The sequence below is a fragment of the Orbicella faveolata genome, unplaced genomic scaffold, assembly GCF_042242905.1.
Source record: "Orbicella faveolata isolate gen_17 unplaced genomic scaffold, um_ofav_v1 contig_24, whole genome shotgun sequence".
Taxonomy (NCBI): domain Eukaryota; kingdom Metazoa; phylum Cnidaria; class Anthozoa; order Scleractinia; family Merulinidae; genus Orbicella; species Orbicella faveolata.
Window position 1 is genome coordinate 11545001 of NW_028301552.1, and position 16918 is coordinate 11561918.

At 39.8% G+C, this 16918-nt stretch overlaps 2 protein-coding genes across 2 annotated transcripts in view; both read left to right on the top strand.

Annotated features, from left to right (window-relative positions):
• LOC149110399 (uncharacterized) overlaps positions 1–2955 on the top strand; it is a 7793-nt gene extending 4838 nt beyond the window's left edge. Inside the window, exon 3 of the mRNA XM_089291000.1 lies at positions 1–2955. This exon is cut by the window's left edge and continues 1363 nt beyond it. Within this exon, the coding sequence (XP_089147126.1) occupies positions 1–176 (176 nt within the window). The 3' untranslated portion in view covers positions 177–2955.
• Positions 2956–5545: 2590 nt separating this feature from the next.
• LOC110043264 (uncharacterized) lies at positions 5546–15785 on the top strand. The gene is made up of 3 exons (XM_089291001.1): positions 5546–5685; positions 11731–11961; positions 12926–15785. The coding sequence occupies exons 2-3, from the start codon at positions 11737–11739 to the stop codon at positions 14456–14458; spliced, it is 1758 nt and encodes a 585-aa protein (XP_089147127.1). The 5' UTR covers positions 5546–5685; positions 11731–11736; the 3' UTR covers positions 14459–15785.
• Positions 15786–16918: the final 1133 nt, after the last annotated feature.

Here is a 16918-nt window from a genome sequence, read left to right on the forward strand (position 1 = left end):
GAAGTGATAGCAGTTTCCATCCAAGAGACGAAGAGAGTCTTCAAACCACTGTAACGCCTCAACAACTTGTTGTCTGCCTCCCTCCAACATGTAATATCGAAAGCGAGTGCAGACATCGTCAGGCTGAACCGTTTCACGAGGAAATACCATTATCAGTATATCTCCCACTTATTTAGAACATCCAGCCTTCGTAGACGGTAAGAATGGCTCGTTGTTTTCACTTAACAATCATACCTAAGAAAACTCACCCTGAGTAGATGAGTAATGACTACTGACGCAGGCTTGATGCATATTTTCCCGCCTTAAGAGCTCCCAATTCAAATGTATATTACAATCAATGTTCGCCTGATTTGCATTTACAAGTTGATAACTGAGAGCAGAACAAAGTTTTTTCTCCCTACAAGTGCTAAGTTTTTTTTGTTAGACTTAGAACGAGTCTTCTTTTAAAATTAATCTAATCGTTCTTAGAAAGCGTCTTTATTGGGAAAACGGAATTTGGTTGAGTTTATGTTAAAGTTATGATTCGAGAACACCTTTATATTTTCACCATTTCATTTTGGTAGCTTTCAAGAAATTGGTAGACGGTAAACAATAAAAAATATATATTCAATGTACTTTATATATCGCGTGTCGTTTTATGATGTTCTCAGTGATAACCCTGTAGAATGTCAGCAGGGAACTTTGGATTTTTAACCATTGTTAGTCGTCGTCTATAGAAGTACTCAACGCGGCTGAAGACATTGCCCAAATGAATCGTCTGCGAAGGCATTACCAGTATCGGTAGACATTCTACCCCTTCAGAACGTTCAGCCCTGTTACGAAACCATGAATGGATCTCCTTTTTCTGTTAAGAACCATACTAGAGAGGTACCTAACCTGATTTCTAAAAGTCTTCTGTAAGATTAGATGCACGTAGATGCATTAGAGTCCACTACACTTGTAATTAAGTTAATAAGGGGAGCGATTTTTGTCTACCTCAGACTAGTAACATTTTTATTATTCTTAGAATGACGCTTCTTCAAGAATAGATCTATTTACAATTAGCATATACAGTCATCCCTCATCAAGCGGTCAGTTCTAAATGTCCCGAAAATTTCTCCCCTTGTTTATTGCAAATGTGACCTCTTTTAAGCGGTCACCTCTGTTAAGCGGTCAAGGTCACCTTTCACGTAGTCCCAACGAGTTTACATCTACTGTTTTCATCTATGTTAAACAATCACTTTATTAAAGAAAACCATATGAATGTATATGGCTAGACTAGAGCTCAAAAGCCGTAATTTTCTTCTTTTTTATTTTCACAAATGAGCAAGAGACATATAAATCTCTTACAATGACCAATTTATTTTGAGTAGGGCTGTTCCAACGTTAAATTCGTAACACGGTAACAGAAGAAACTGTCGTAAACGGTCAACCTGTATTAAGCAGTTAGTTAGCTTGAGCGTCAGTGAAACTGTTGAAGAATATTTTTGTAAATTATTAAGCTTTAAGTGTTTGATTAATAATGATTGAATTAACTAATATTAATTGAATTGATTAATATTAGTTGAAGTTTATAATACCAAGGAACAAAGTCACCTTGTCACTTTAACTCACTCACGTAGCTAATTACTATTAGCAAACTTTCCCACGGTCGATTTGTAAAGCCAGGAAATTTGCCTAGGTATCGATATATTGCGTTGGTCTCATTTTGGCCACCGACCTTTATTATTTCCTGTTTTTTAAACCCCAATTCAAACCTGGTCTAGTTAATTGGCTTTTCTCTGAATGGTTATAAACAGCTTGTGTTCGTTATTTCATTTACCTTACCAAGCTGTGTAAAAGTGTTTTCTACACAGTTTTGGTGCTTCCTCGTTAAAGTGGCATGGACTCTAAACTCTACTTGTTAGAAATGCAACTTGTGTGTTTATTTTAATAGATTTAGGGTTTCGCTTATAGCGTAAGTTTCTTAGATTAAATGCGTGAGCGTATGATCAAAAGACTGCGTAAATCCTGGTTTCCCATACCATCGAACAATGGTACGTTCTACAGTGTAATTAGTCGTTAGCTTACCTTTGCAGAACTATTTACTCTTTTACATAATATAGCTTTCTTTTATCGCTTGCTGCTGATAAAAGGATCGCGTTCAGTTTAGGTTTAAAGGCATTTTGTCCAGCCACAACTGTGATTGGTACCAAAATCTACAATTTATAACTTAGTTTTGGGTTAGCTATTCTCATACCCTCGATTTAACTCGTTATTTCCTTAGTTTCTAACTTAGGTTCAAGGCAGGTATTCGGCCATCAAAGAAGCCAATGTTTCCAGTGTACTCATTCATTCTTAAGAATTCACGAATTTACCAATCACAGCTCAGTGCGTAGACGTAATGCGAGCGAACTTAAATGCTAGTTTTGGTTCGAGTTAGTGAGTTAATTGCTGGCTACAGCAGAGAGAACACCTGACAGGGTTCGTACCCTTTTTCAGAAACAAATTTCCAGGACTTTTCCAGGACTCGGATTGATTTTTCCAGGACTCTGAAATTCACATTAACCCTTTCACTCCCAAGATCTTAATGTTAATTCTCCTTACTGTCTGCCATACATTGCATATTTTTTTCACTTGAGTTTAACAGATTTCCAGAACTTTCCAGGAGCAGTAGCCCTTTTCCAGGACTTTCCAGTCCTGGAAAATGCCACAATAAAATTCCAGGACTTCCCAGGTTTTCCAGGACCCGTACGAACCCTGCTCCAATACACCAGTTGCTGAACATGTGAAGCAGTTTTCTTGAGCTACTCTCCTCGTTACATCTCTCGTGTAACAAAACTCTCAGCGATGCTGAACGCGAAAGAAAAAAAAATGCAATGACTAAAATATTTTTTATCACTCGCGTTTGTATATGCTTTTATTTACTGATCGGCATAACTTTTCGCCTGTTTGAGGAATCCAAATTTTTTAATCAAATAAAATTCTTGCAAATAACTGTCTTAGAACGAGGATAAAAGGAAATGAAAAGACATTTTGTTTTAACTGACACACCTTATTAATTTCAAAGAGAGAAATTTTATCTGGACTCATTCAACCGATCTAACAACGCAACTGCTATTTCGAAATTTACAGATTCAACCAAAACTTTCTTGGCTACAAAACACTGAAAGAATCTACGAGAGCTTAACTCACCCATTGCAGCCAATTCGGCTTACTGGTTAATTTCTCACTTGAACTTGAGTCGTTAAACTTCTTAAGCCCGGCCGACCGAAAATGTTTGGTCACCAAACATCAACAAACATTGTTTGTTGTCCAAACATGTTGATATTTGAAGCCCTGGCCAAACGGTCATCAAACACGATCAAACAAGGTGGCCAAACGGTAAAATGAACCCTTCATATCAATCTACACGAAATAACAATGAAATCCCTACTGCTTCCCTATGTAACATAGATCTTAACTGATAAGGACCTTCTGAAATCATGTTTTAAACCTTTGAAATCTGGAAAAGCAAATGGCCCAGATGATATGTCTAGTAAAGACCTGCGCCTCATTGGAGATTCATTTTTAACCTGCTTCATGCCACTTGCTCAAAGAAGTATTTCAGAATGTAAATATTTCCCAAGCCAGTGGAAACAACTGAAGTAAAAAAGAAATGTCTTGACAAAGGGGGCACCCTCGACTGTGGAAATTACAGGCCTATTTCCCTTGTCAGTAAACAAGGCAAACTATTGGAAAATGTTATCAGTCAGCAACTCGACAATTTCTTGTATGGCAACAATCTAATCCTAAATCAGTGGGGCTTCAGAAAGGGAGGTTCACCTGAACTCCTACTGCTTTCAATAGCAGAACAATTGCGTCAAAGGGGAGATATATTTCAAAACACTGTTCAGAAAGAACTGGAGACATTTGAAAATGGAGGTTTGTAGTATCAGTCAGTGTGGGCAGCGAAACTGACAAACAGAATAAAAATTTAATTTCAAAGCCCGGTGTAGTGATCAGCAATTTCAATGGTCCGCTAGCTCTCTTTCCTTGACCACTGGGTCAAAGGGAACGAAGACTGTAGGAACTCTGCTCTCTGACTGATTAATCAAATAAGTTATCAGCGAAAAGAACCAACACTTTTTTAAGCAAGACATTAGAAAATAAGCCGCACTATTGCAGACTCGTACCCAGTCGCTATTTACGAGTTTTGGGGGTCCCGCCTCTTCCCATAACTCCCCACGCGCTGCACTCAATCCAGACCGCTTTCGCTTGGAAACAGTCGTAATAGCGACTGGGTAAGGGTATGGCACTATACTGCAGGCTAGAGAGTTCATATGGGAAAATTTCATCCCGGTCACCGAAATCTCGGTCGCAAAAACCGAGATCTCGGCGACCGGGCCAGCCCGGCCTCTCATATGAACACATCGAAATTTTTGCGAAGGAAGGAGTGGCGAGGCGAGATCTCGGAAACCGAGCCAGCCCGGTTGACCGGGCTCATATGAAGAGGCCCTTAGAAACACAACAACAGATCTTTAGTTTAACAGACCTATGAGGGAACACTTTACGTTTTCAAAAAAATTTAGCATGGCAATTCCCTAGACTTCATTTATTCTAATTATTCTAATGTTGATTTCTGGATTGATTTAATAGGTAAACTGGGTATAATACAATTCTTTTGATCACTGTCGGATGCGATGCGAAGATTAAAACACTTTCATTGGGATATTTCTTCCAGTTTACTTTTGCTACGAAACGATTTAAAGTTTGTATCGAATCGACCTTAGATGTATATCGAAATGACTTTGTATCGAAACGACCGGATGTCGGTTCCACTGGAGCCAGTTCCCAATTTCCCATGGTAACGAAACTCGGCATATACAAATTTGATGGTGCTGGGACCGAATTTAGCGTTAAAAATAGTTCCCGGAACAGTTTCCAATGCAAATTTTGGCTTAAAGTATAGCGCCCCAGGATACGATATTGCGGTTTCAGAACTGGGAGAACACTAACTTTACTATATTGCAGTGTCACTGTACTTTTTCTGGACGGACAACAGACTGTTTTCGTAGCTACGGTTTTCATGTGGTTTTCAACACATAGATATAACTGTGCAATATGACATTCGTGAGTTCTGATCTGCCCAAAAAATCCAGGCAAATCGATTATAAAACCGGACAAAGGTGTTGAAAAGCGTGCACGGACAAACTAGGACTTTTCTCAACGTGTTAAAATCAAAGAGACCGATATACTGTCACCAGTTTATGCAATGCGTGAGATTACAGTCAAACCAAGAGAAGCGTACCCCTCAAGATTCCGTCAACAAATTGATTATTTGAATATTGAACCCGCTAGTCGTTTCAAGAATACAACAATGAATTGATTTTTTGAATATTGAACTCCCTAGTCATTTCAAAAATCTATATTAAATTGATTTTTTTTACCATTCTTGGAACGACTAGTGGGTTCAATTTTCCAATAATTAATTGATTATTGCATTCTTGAATGCAATGGAATGGAACAACTAGCTGGTTCAATATTCAAATAACCAATTCATTGATTTAATCTAAAGGGGTACGCTTCACTTGGTTTGACTGTAGTCTCACGCAGTGCAGATACAACAGACAGTGAATTTCCGCATTGAAAGCACAACTCCATTTCGGAGCAGACATTGATTACTTCGAGAAACTTTTTAATTACTCTTTCGGCGCTGGGGTGGTTAAACTAAACAAAGGAACTAAGGTAAGAGAGCTTTTTGAAAATGCAGTTTTTAACTAAACCAGTTTGGCTATTGTAACCTATCCGGTACAGCAAATGCACGAATGCTTGAGGTACTGATAGAGTTATCTACGCTACTCTCAAATAAAATGTCAATTAAGAACGCCTCTCAAGAATTTTCACCCAAGACCATGCAAGATTAAAAAATCGAAAATTGCCAAACTTTGTCGCAAGAAAGAACTACTAAAACCATTTGTAGAAAAACATGTTTCAGTTTGTTTGGATAACTATTTAAGCTTTACAGTGACTTTTTAACCGCGCGGCCACAGGCCGAGCGCGGTTCTTCTGCCAAATCGTTAGCGGGACTTATGATGTTTATTCGTCAAAAGTTGTTGAAACATTAATACACGGAAAATGTTACGGACATTGTTTTCTTTATTGTGTGTTAAATACATTTTCTTTTGGTTTTATCGAAGCGTTGGATTCCAAAGGAATATTAAATCCGCTAAGAAAAGGTATGGAATGCGCTGACGTTGCAGCTTTCACTTTCGCTCCGTGACAAATAAGATCGTGCTTACTTTCGCCAGAAGCGACGGTTATTAATTGACTTGCAATTTTGCGAGTACTTCTTGTGGGTTTAGGCAATTGAAGTGAATTCTTTGGCTGTTTCATCGAAGCGAGTTAAGATCGATTTGAAGGAAAATTAAATATTTGCTGAGGTAAACAAGTCCTTGTCCGAACTTGCAGCGTTTATTTCAATGCTAGGGAAAAAATAAAACACAACCGCTCTAAAATTAGCCAGGCTATCTTTAAAACAGGGAACAGCAAATGAGCAATGGGCAATGGGCAATGGGCAATGGGCAATGGGCAATGGGCAATGGGCAATGGGCAATGGGCAATGGGCAATGGGCAATGGGCAATGGGCAATGGGCAATGGGCAATGGGCAATGGGCAATGGGCAATGGGCAATGGGCAATGGGCAATGGGCAATGGGCAATGGGCAATGGGCAATGGGCAATGGGCAATGGGCAGTGGGCAGTGGGCAATGGGCAACAGGGAATGTGAAATGGAAAATGAAGAATGGGGAATGGGGAATGGGGAATCTTTAAAACGGGGAATCTTTTAAAGCGGGAGTCTTTAAAATGGGGAATCTTTAAAAGTGCGTATCTCTAAATTGGGAAATCTTTAAAATGGGGAATCTTTTAAAGCGGTAATCTTTAAAATGGGGAATCAGCTCAATAACGTGAAAATGTCTTCATTCTTTAAGATAATAACAACTAAACATACCAATCAAATAATTCAAATAAAATTTTCTCTGCAATTTATTACAATCGTGCTCATGATTATCAGGTTAGATTTTGGAAGTCGGAAAACAAGTAAAAATGGGCAGTATCGATTTACCCAAACATCGGGTAAACTGTTTCCCTTAAGATATGCTATGGTATTAATGTTTTTACAAACAAAGGAAACTAATGAACTTGCAATATGGCGCAAACAATAACAATAACAATAACAATAGTAATAGTCATCTGAAGCTTCGTATATAATTTGCCGATTTCAGATGATGTGATTCTCTCAAAGTATATTTTTTCTTTATGTATCTAACAATTATTCATTCTCTATCACTTTGATATTTTTGAAAGAAATTAAAAATTTAAGGGTACAACAGCTTTGAATTCGACGATGTTTTCGTGGCCTAGCTGTGACAACAACTTGGCGTCCTTGGCAAAAGCTTCAACGAAGTCCGTAGAGGACGAGAGCAGTTTTTCACTACGACGTCGATTGATTCGCTAGCGTTCTGGGAATATTTAGTTCCCAATACGCCCGACGTAACTAATCGAACCAAATCGAACCAAATCGAACGTTCGATTAATCGAACTCAGTCACACGATTGAGTTTGATTGAACACGGCAATCGAACACAATCGAACTCTCACAAAAGTTTTGGACCAATCGAACTATTCGAACTGTTCGACTGAGTTCGAGTAGTTCGATTAGTTTGATTGAGTTCGAATAGGTTCGATTTTGCTAGAAACAAACAGCGCTCAGATAGCATTCGACTGGAAATGGGGTAATACAAATGTCATAAGCGCAGGATTCCCGAAATAACGAATAAGTAAACCAAGAAAATTGCTTTTTTCAATTTTATCACAATCCCGGTTATGTCGGGGCAATGTTTTTTGCAAGTAAACGCCGCACAGCTGGCGGTTTTGTTGGGGAGCGCGCAAGCCAGAACAGCAGACCCGTCCAGTATACGAACGGCAAAGTTGAGAGGGAAATAGACAAGTTAAATCTGCAGTAACCTTGCAGGCTACTTGGGTTGTTTTAAAAAGACCCTGCAGGGTCAGGACTAAAACATATATAATAGAATGGTTACAGTGAAGTGAGATTAATTTTCACAGGTAATTTTCTATTGCCGGTTGAACGCGGCATATTTTTGTTCAGTTTTAAAGTCTGTGTATTATTTTGTTTGCAAAATGATAAAATCAATGTTACTTCCACTCCGAAAGTCTAGCTCAATCAGGATATTACAAGTTAGTTTTTAACTAAAACAGACTGTTCAAATATCTAGTGGTGTTTTGGATGAAGTTAAGATTTTTTCAATGGCGTTCGATTGAGTTGGATTAGGTTCGATTGGGTTCGAAAATCGAACGCAATCGAACTCGCACAGAAATTTTTCGGTTCGATTGTGTTCGATTATCGAACTAATCGAACCCAATCGTTCGATTAAGTTCGATAGAGTTCGATTTCCAAACAGTTCGATTAGTAACGTTGGGTAATACGGCACCAAACGAGCCTTACCCGATAACATCTTGTGTGCTTAGGTCATCTCACTGAAAATGTGGGAAACCTTGGAACCTAGCGACCTTTTTCTTTCGAAAAGTAAATGGCAGAGGGACTTTAAATTCCTCTCCACCTGACGGCATTGCGCGAAGAGAGGTCTGGATTAGCAAGGAATCACTCATTATATTGAGCAAATTCCCGCCAAAATCTCTAACTAGGACAAAGGAATTTCTCTCGAAAAAAAAACTGGCATGAAACTCCAAATTCTCCTAACCACGGACGCGACGCCTCGAATCAAAACTCCCGCGAGCAGTTGGTGATTCGCTTTCGTCAATCATGCATTCATGTGGTTTCCCAGCTCGGTCGCCACTCAGTTTTTTTGCAACTCGAAAATAATAATTATTGAAATGGAGTATGAAATTTGAAATTGTCTGTAAACGCTGTAATAAATATCGGCAAAGTTTTAAAAAGTAAAACAACCTAGGGTTGTCAACAGCAGGCCATTTTACCGTTGTCTGCTCGGTGACCTGGCCTTTGAATGCGGCGAGGGTGGAGTTGACCTTGTTTTGATACAGACCTCTCTCCTTTTGTCATGTAAATGCACCTAGTTAGCATTAGAACAACTTGATTTACACAACAAAAGTAGTGACGTCTGTATCAAAACAAGGTAAAATGTAAAATGGTCTATTGAAATTGAACGCCTCACCAGGAGTACTCAAAGAAAAGTTCGGTGGGGTGTGCGGCCCACTTCCCAAAACCCTTACCCTATTCATGACCAAAATCTGCGATCTTTGCTACCCTATTTATGACCTGGCCAAAAATTCGATACCCTATTTATGACCGTTGTGGCTGGCAAAGTTGCTTTTAAGGACGGTGCCAACTAAATACAAAGGTTTTTGCGCCGGGTTAGGACCACGCGGAAAAAGTAGATCTTTGCAAGGGCTATTGGAATCCACAAAGAAAAATTGGGGTAGCCACGCATTTTTTCCAGATAATCAGCCTTGAATCTCAAAAAAAATGCTGACATCAGCACTTTCTGAAAAAAGAAGGAAAGGATATTTCTTCACAAATTTCCTTCGAAATCTCCTTTACAAACAGAAAAGCAAACACATTTATAAAGGTCTTAAAACTACATGGTAAATGGTAACATAAAAACCATTTTTGGTTTGTTTTTAATAACAAAATCGTTGCAACAGCGCTTTTAGCGTCTCTGACAGCCTTCCTCTGGTTGAGCCAAAATACAGTCTAAATACCTTTTGGTCACAACCAGAAACTAATCACGTGTTGAATAGGCTTACCACTTCCATTTCATAACATAAAATGTGGGGGTAACCACACGTTTTTTAAAGTTATTGATCTTTGTTTTGAAAACTTTTACGGTGCCCGTTACATTTTTTCCTGTCACCTCCCCAGTAAGTAAAACATCTGCGTATTTCCCACTTGTTTTGCGCACGCACTAAGCCATCTGTAGGTACTTGTTTACAGTTGGATTTTAGTATAATTTTAGCCAGATAACAGCTAGTTTTTCAGCTGGAAGACGTTAACAGTTAGTGGTTGGTGATATGCTGCTATTTTGGTGTTCCTGGTTTGAGTACGGGCTCATTAAACTTGATTTGGTCACAGTAGGAAAATTTTGCTTTCTTCTAGTCGTGTACTTGGTAGCATATGCGTAGTTGATTGCGTCAATGTCAACCCCAGCGCGCGCGTGGCACTTAAACCATACCCTGCGTGATGCGCAGAAAATATGCGCGCTAACAAAAGTAGGCACCGTCCTTAACATAAGTTATGACGGTCTTATTGATAATGATGAAAAAGTAGCTTCTTCCAAGAAACATATCCAATTCAAGACTAGAGTGCTAAAACCATACCCTATTGAAGACCAAAATTGCCAGAATCGATACCCTATTCATGACCAAAACAGCTGAAAAACCCTACCCTTTGGGGCCGCACGTACCTACATAGCCCACATAAGGGTGTACCCCTCCCCCAGGGGTCGCGACATCTTGGCGAAAGTGGTCACAAAGAACAAGTCCGGATAAAATGTAGGTTAAAATTTGTTCGTGAGCGAATAACAATCCCGTTTTGTCGTTTTTCTTTCATCGTCAAGTGTCGTCGAGGGGTTTTCTTATCATGGAAACTCACCGACGTATAGAACAAAGTGACAGATATATAAGCTGAGATATATAACCTGACAGATATATTCCCTGAGGAGATTAAGTTTAAACTTGACCTTTGAGTGGACGCGAAGACAACTTCTTCCTTTGAGACAGAGGATGTTTTTCAAGAGGAGCTTTTCTTTACTTTGGGGAAGGTACTGGCCATGTAAATCGTGTTGGAACACCACCAGACACCACATAAGCTCGTCATTTAAACGATTTTTCTAAGATCTTCTAATGTGAAATGTAGCGAACAAACTTAAGTTCCTGCGGCGATCGTGAACTCCTTTCCTTCGTCTCAACGAATTGCATTTATCCACTATTTTCCCTAAGCTTAAGAGGCGAACGGCGGAAAATTTATATCCCTTCTCGTGGCGTTCAGAAACACAGCAGCTCGTAGCCTCAGCTGAATAAAACAGACCAGATCGACTTCGAAGTAAGACTTTTCTGGGTAAGCATTGTCAAAACAAAACATCAAAGCCTCACTAGACTCGCTTTGATGCGACTCGTCCTGGGCGCCGACCGAGTTGTCCGCCATATTTGCATTCGGTGTATAGCACTTACTGTGGGGCAAAGTGCAGCCTAGGTTGCACTTCCCTGCCATCAAAAAACCTTTATTGACTAAGCTATGGTTTACACACAATATAACAAATAGAACGTGGCAGTGAATAAACCGAGAAGGTTCAGCAGGCGAAAGCCACCTTCTCACGAAAGGTAATTACAACTACGTGGAGGAAAAAGATGGGAAAGGACAAAGCTACCAATACAGGGAGGGAGGGAGGGAAAAGCGGACAACGGCCTACCTTGAATATTAGCTCACAACTGGGACTGGGTCAGAAACAATGGGATTTTACTAACTGGGGATTGAAAGAGTTGGGAGGGGTATAGCACGCTGAAATCACATGAGAGCATGGTGGAAAATCACTGGGAGCTTTGTCGTATGATTTCCCATATGGTAAAACTATTGGGCTGCACTGGACATTGACCTAAGGTTATTGCACAATGGCTAATATAATATTCCTTTCTGGAGACTTTCCAGTCGGGCTTGATAAATTGTCATGGTTTGGGAAGTTTCGATAAGTGGTGACTGGATAGCATTTTGTGATCATTCTCTCTTTACTTCTCTTTAGTGAGCCATGAAACCGCTTTGTGGCAGAACCATCAAAAGTGCCATCTCATGCGTCTCTATTGTCGGATTTGCAACCCTCATCGTACAATTGCTTCGTAGCTTGCAAATTTTTAGTTATAACTGCGCTGATGGTAAATCGGAATGTACAAAACGACTCTGGACCGTAGCGGGAATATCCGTTGGGGCTATTCTGTTTTTGTGTGTTGCTATTGTGCTGATACGACAAAGCCTGGTAAGACGATTTTGAATTAACTTTTATCACAATGTACTCAATATCTTAAGCAACAAATCCAAATGCGATGTTCTCACTCGAAAAGAGATAGAGTGCCACTGGCTTATCAGAAATATCTGTCATGTGTTACCCTCAATAAATAAAGTTGACTTACTCACTTACTTACTTAGGACCTTCATCGAGTAGGTAAAAGATACTACAACAGACTATAACCACAAATTATTCCAGTCACACAGACAGTCCAATATATAGGCTCGATCCTGTTGAGGTGGCGGCTTTTTCTCTTTCTCTATGACCCTGGTATTTAGATTTGTTGCCTACATTCTTTTTCGCCTCCGAAGAGAAAGTGAGGCACGAGGGCATCCACTAGGCTACTTCCGTTTTCTATAGCCTATTTCGGCATGTATAACTATCTTTAGTATCACCAAGTGGTGGACTAATGCAAATCCTGCATTTTAATTGGCTACGCTACTAGAGAACTATTAGTAATAGTCCTCGAATAGCGAAATTGGCGCAATCGAGTTTCACGCCTTCTTTCGTTTCATTTCCAAATAAAAATTTCTTCAACTTGCATTTGCTAACTTTATTATTGCCTTTTCTGTCCGATTAGTTGGCCACCGGTCAATAGCCCATTCGGCTTCGCCTCATGGGCTATTGACCCGTAGCTCTTTCGGGCTACAATTCTAGTTGGTAAGTATCTATATATTGGGACGCATCAGTGTATACTATGTATTCCTAGCTCTTGTGTTAAGAGTTGGAAGCAAAGTGGATCAAAAGTTCTGATCCTTTGTCCTGTAACTTTCTTGCTTAAACGTATTAACCCCTAACAATCACTGTGATGTACGCTTGTGACGAACTCGTCAAACGTAAATTACGTTCTCTCCTTTTTAATTTGTCAGTCTTATTTCCCGTTTCCTGAGACAGGAAGCTTAGACTGAGACTTAAGTGTGCTCTTTTCTTGCAGATCTTATGTTTCCCTGTTGTTTGTGGCTACAGAAGGTGTATTTTTACGGGAAGAAGCTCTAAACCGCTTCGGGATATTCTTGTGGGAGTCGACAAAGAAATTCCCAGCGAAGGAGAACTACAAGAATTCAGAGACAAATCCCTACTTTATCTTAACGACATCAAAGCCCAGTTTGAGAGTACAATGAAAACGACAACATTTCAGTTCATATTTTCTGGAAGCGCGATTGAGAGATACGGAATCCCAATTATGATGTCATACGAGTCGAACTGTTGTCTCTGTAATGGACATTGTAGCATCCATGCGCTTTATACCGATCTAGATGTCATGTTCTGTTCCATGGCAGATTGGGCTTGTTTTTCTGGTCAAGGGAACATTCTTGTTGAACCTTTGGTGAACGAGACGGAGGGTTTCACCGGGTATGCTACTCTCTCCTGGTTAGCACCTGGCTTAGAGGGGTGTTGCGTCAGCTCAAAAATAATCCGTGATCAAGCTAAACATGCTGTTGGAAATGCGAGTGTAGCCAATCTTCCCGGCTCCCCTGGCTGTGGTGGGAGGTGTGAAGCGACTCCCAAAATTAGGCTGGATTCCAAAGGACCAGCAATGAAGATCAACATTGCACCCCTTTTCGAGGCTGACATCACTCTTTGTTTACATTGTCCTGAGTGGCCAACCATCAGCGACTGGCCTTCTCGACAGAGGTACTGGCCTAGTTTGGCTGATGCACAAAGAATAATGTCATTAGGCTGCCATCTTGTAGCTAAGCCTGCACCAGACGACGAAGACAAGACAAGTTGGAGATTCTCCTTCTCTGTAGCAGAAGTCGAGCTGTCTAAACTTGTACCAGAAACGGCCAGGAAATGCTTCTTGGCTATGAAGATCATCCTAAAAGACCACCTTCAACCAGTTGTTCCCCAAATTGGCTCATATCACATTAAAACCGTTTTCTTAAACACCCTCGAAAAAATACCTGTCGGTTTCTGGGTGGAAGAAAACATTGAAGAATGTCTCTTGACGTTACTGACGGAACTTCGTGACTCTCTCGTGTCTATGAAGTGTCCGCATCACTGGTTCAGTTTCGTTAATTTGTACGACATTGATGGGAAGGAGCTGCAGATTCTTGCCAGAAAGACTGAGAGGATTATAAAAGACCCGGCACCATTCATCTTTGACGACGGATGCTGTTGTCTTTCACCATGCTGCTTGCGCGTACCGCAATACAACTTCACTCGCCGAAGCAGTCAGCAGTTCTTTGCGGACTATGAGGAAGTTACCATCTCTGTCGACGGAGACGTGATCCTTCAAGTTCAAGATCCTGTGACTCAGCGATTCCTAGAGACTGCGACGCTTGGGGCTCGAAGTGATAGCAGTTTCCATCCAAGAGACGAAGACAGTCTTCAAACCACTGCAACGCCTCAACCGCTTGTTGTCTGCCTCCCTCCAACATGTAATACCGAACGCGAGTGCAGACATCATCAGGCTGAACCGTTTCACGAGGAAACACCATTATCGGTATATCTCCCGCCCATTTAGAACATCAAGTCTTCGTAGACGGTAGGAATGGCTCGTTGTTTTCACTTAACAATCATACTTAAGAAGAACTCAACCTGACTAGATGTGCAATGACTACTGACTAAGGCTTGATGCATATTTTCCCGCTTTCAGAGTTCCCAATTCAAATGTAAATTACAATCGATTTTCACCTGATTTGCATTTACAAGTTGATAACTGAGAGCAAAACAAAGTTTTTTCTCCCTACAAGTGCTAAGTTTTTTTGTTAGTCTTAGCACGAGTCTTCTTTAAAAATTAATCTAGTCGTTCTTAGAAAGCGTCCTTATTGGGAAACGGAAGTTGGTTGAGTTTATGTTAGAGTTATGATTCGAGAACACCCTTATATTTTCACCATTTCATTTTGGTAGCTTTCAACAAATTGGTAGACGGTAAACAATAAAATATATGTATTCGATGTACTTTATATATCGCTTGTCATGTTATGATGTTCTCAGGATAACCCTGTAGAATGTCAGCAGGGAACTTTGGATTTCTAACCATTTATGGAAGTACTCAACGCGGCTGAGGACATTGCCCAAATGAATCGTCTGTGAAGGCATTACCAGTATCGGTAGACATCCTACCCCTTCAGAACGTTCAGCCCTGTTACGAACCATGAATGGATCTCCTTTTTCTGTTAAGAACCATACTAAAGAGGTACCCAACCTGATTTTCTATAAGTCTTCTGTAAGATTAGATGCATGTTTCTCTTTAAATGTTCCTTACTCGAAAGCAAATTATAATCAGAGTCCACTAGACTTGTAATTAAGTTAATGAGGGGAGCGATTTTTGTCTGCCTCAGACTAGTAACATTTTTATTATTCTTAGAATGACGCTTCTTCAAGAATAGACCTGTTTTTATGCCGACATTTTAACTAACAACAGCAATTGCTGTAATCTTTGTAGCCAATAGAATTATTTTGATTTTTTACAATTTTATCTTGTATACAAGCCAACATAGGATTTTCATATACATACTGATTTAGTTTTTATCATTTTTCTGTAAAAATCTAAATTTTATCAGTACTGTGTGTCTTAGGTATTGCATATTTATTAGTGTCCCCAATTAGTCTCTAGCTAAATACATTGACACTCAAAAAAAGGTTTTACTTTACTTTACTTTGCGCGAAAGAAAAAAAACCCGTAACGACTAAAATATTTTTTTATCACTCGCGTTTGTATATGCTTTTGTCTACTAATCGGCATAACTTTTCGCCTGTTTGAGGAATCCAAATTTTTTAATCAAATAAAATTCTTACAAATAACTGTATTAGAAAGAAGATAAAAGGAAATAAAAAGGCATTTTTTTAACTGACACACCTTATTAATTTCAAAGAGAGAAATTTTATCTCTGTACTCATTCAACCGATTTAACAACGCAACTGCTATTTCGAAATTTACAGATTCAACCCAAACTTTCTTGGCTACAAGGCACTGAAATAACCTACAAGAGCTGTACTCACCCATTGCAGTCAATTTGGCTTACAGGTTAATTTCTCACTTGAACTTGGGTCGTTGAACTTGTTAAGCCCGGCCGACCGAAAATGCGTGATGACCAAACATCAACAAACATTGTTTGTTGTCCAAACATGTTGATATTTGAAGCCCTGGCCAAACGGTCATCAAACACGATCAAACAAGGTGGCCAAACGGTAAAATGAACCCTTCATATCAATCTACACGAAATAACAATGAAATCCCTACTACTTCCCTATGTAACATAGATCTTAACTGACAAGGACCTTCTGAAATCATGTTTTAAACCTTTGAAATCTGGAAAAGCAAATGGCCCAGATGATATATCTAGTAAAGATCTGCGTCTCATTGAAGATTCATTTTTAAACTGCTTCATGCCACTTGCTCAAAGAAGTATTTGAGAATGTAAATATTTCCCAAACCAGTGGAAACATGCAAAGGTGAAATGTCTTGACAAAGGGGGTACCCTCGACTGTGGAAATTACAGGCCTATTTCCCTTCTCAGTATTCCAGGCAAACTATTGGAAAATGTTGTCAGTCAGCAACTCAACAATTTCTTGTATGGCAACAATCTAATCTTGAATCAGTGGGGCCTCAAAAAGGGAGGTTCACCTGAACTCCTACTGCTTTCAATAGCAAAACACTGTCCACAGTGAAGTGGAGACATTTGAAAACGCAGGTCTGTAGTATCAGTCAGTGTGGGAAGCGAAACTGACAAACAGAATAAAAATTTAATTTCAAAGCCCGGTATAGTGATCAGCAATTTCAATGGTCCGCTAGCTCTCTTTCCTTGACCACTGAGTCAAAGGGAGCGAAGACTCTAGGAACTCTGCTCTCTCACTGACTAATCAAATAAGTTATTAGCGACAAGAACCAACATTTTTTTAAGCAAGACATTAGAAAATAAGCCGCACTATAGCAGACTCGTACCCAGTCGCTATTTACGAGTTTTGGGGGCCTACTTCT

What these genes read in the sequence shown, in the direction of transcription:
- LOC110043264 (XM_089291001.1), top strand. Translation starts at nt 11,737, where the DNA reads ATGAAACCGCTTTGTGGCAGAACCATCAAAAGTGCCATCTCATGCGTC. An exon ending in TGCTGATACGACAAAGCCTG is followed by an intron (nt 11,962 to 12,925) that starts GTAAGACGATTT and finishes CTTTTCTTGCAG; the next exon opens with ATCTTATGTTTCCCTGTTGT.